We start from the raw sequence: 2035 nt of genomic DNA on the forward strand, positions 1-2035 counted from the left end.
ACACAAACGATAGAACTGCGTTTTTTGAAACATTATCAAACGGGCCCCAAATTTTATCCTCCTCCGGTCTATAATCTGTTATCACGTGTAGGAACCTCAGCCTTGTACATATACATCAGGCCAAGAGAGGCCCGCGCCGTTCTGGCCGTTCCTATAGCGAACCAAAACATAGAATCAGTAGGAACCATCGCACGTGACAAAGGAAGAATAACAACGCGACCACTGACCAGCACGTTAAGAAACAGGCAAGAGAGGATCGAAAAGGTCAGAGAGGGAGAGAGATGGCTTCGTTGCTGAAGAATGCTTTGAAAGCGTTTAGGGAGAAGGGCGTCAGAAATGTCTTCAGGGAGATCAGGGAAGAAGGATACTTGTTAGTTCCCTTCCCCATCTCTATCTTCTCTCTCTCGATCTCGTTTAGGAACCCTTTTTTTTTTTCTTAATGAATTCTTTCTTTGGATTCTGTCGGTTTGTGTTATGAAAATGTTTACCGATTTCGCTTGTTAATGTTCTTCTGAAATTATATATTGGTTTTAGATAGTTTTTAATATTATGATTAAGAGGAAGAAGAACAAATCAAACTTTGGATTTTATTTAAAAGTTTCGCCATTTATTTTTTATGGTTAAACCACCTTTCGTTTTGAGAATTAGATTTGGTGAGGATTTATGTTGCAGAGATTGGTTTGTGTCCATTGTTGATCATAGATTTGAGTTAAGTTTCCCCAAGATCATGTTTATAAAGAAAAATTGACTTTTTATTTATTTATTTTGGAGATTTAATTCTTAGAGCCCCCCTCTCCAATAAGGTTATGGGAAATGAAAAAATGGGCTCAATTAAAAAAAAACCAACTTGTAGAGGATAGATGAGAAAATAGTGTAAATCTGTAAACATGTTTCTATTGCAAAGGAAGGAGATACTTATAGGTTTTTCTACAAATGACAAGTATATCTGCAATACGGTTTTTCTATGAAAGGAATAAGTAGTTCTCGAACTTGCAATGGTCGTCACTCCTCACCTGCCCACCCCGCTCATTTTGATGACATTGGGTTGGACTGAAATGATACAGAATTCCAACACATTGTCAAAATTTCGCAAAAACTGAAACATGGTAAGACCCAAATATCACACTTGGGTTCCTTTCAAGTTTTATCAAAACCAAAATAAAAAGGAGCAACCCAGTGCATGAGGCTCCTGCTTTGTCAAAACCTATTGTATTAAATTTTGAACGTTGGTTTACTTCAACATCTAATAATTGAAATCACCACTATAGCAGTGATTGATGTTGGCACCTGCTTTAATGCTCCAAATCACTCAACTTGGCCACCATGAGTATGGAGATGAGCACTGTAGCTCCCTTGTGTTACATATTTTTTGCCCCTTTCGTACCATGGCTATGGTATTCATATATCAAATTCTCTCTTCTATAGAGCCCTTTTTTTTTTCTTTCAACATGAAGTTCTTGTTTCTCTTCTATTGTTCTTCCAAGTTATATTTCTATGTTCATGTCACATGTCTTATTTTTCCTTCGTTTTTAAATTGTGCAGGAAGTGCCTTACGGATGGAAACCTTTTGTAAGTCAGTTTTGTCTTACTAATTAATCACTTTAGAGATGTTCAAGTAGATCATACTTAAGAAGGCTTAGAAAAGTTAAAAGACATGCTAAACATATTAGTGTGGTATCAGGTCAATTTAACTTACTTTTAAACAAATACAATAGAAGAATTGAAACACATTTTGTCAAAAACAGATAAGGACCGTCCAATGTCCAAAATGAGGTTTGGTGTCAATCAGCCCCAATTCCCCCCCCCCCCAGTATAAAAAAAAAAGCGCTTATAGAGTCCAGACTGTCATATTTGCTTCGAAATTCTTTCTTCCCCCTCCCAACCTACTTTTTACATGGATACACAATTGCTGTGTGAATGCAAAAACTGGAAAGCATGAATCTCAGTTAGTTATTTGCTTTTGTTGCTTAAGCATTTAGGTCAACTTGAGACTTTTAATCAAGAACCTTAAAAGTAGACCTCCTGGCTTTGAACA

At 36.7% G+C, this 2035-nt stretch overlaps 1 protein-coding gene across 2 annotated transcripts in view; it reads left to right on the plus strand.

Moving 5' to 3' along the window:
* The first annotated feature begins 219 nt into the window (after positions 1-219).
* Positions 220-2035, plus strand: part of LOC122094313 (probable NADH dehydrogenase [ubiquinone] 1 alpha subcomplex subunit 12) — a 25795-nt gene continuing 23979 nt past the window's right edge. The window contains exons 1-2 of one of the 2 annotated variants that reach the window (XM_042665082.1): positions 220-370; positions 1543-1569. In XM_042665082.1, the coding sequence (XP_042521016.1) occupies positions 282-370; positions 1543-1569 (116 nt within the window). In that variant the 5' untranslated portion in view covers positions 220-281. The remainder of the gene's footprint in view (positions 371-1542; positions 1570-2035) is intronic. The other variant, XM_042665083.1, reaches the window with a different exon arrangement.

Source organism: Macadamia integrifolia, chromosome 11, assembly GCF_013358625.1.
Source record: "Macadamia integrifolia cultivar HAES 741 chromosome 11, SCU_Mint_v3, whole genome shotgun sequence".
NCBI classification, from domain to species: Eukaryota; Viridiplantae; Streptophyta; class Magnoliopsida; order Proteales; family Proteaceae; genus Macadamia; species Macadamia integrifolia.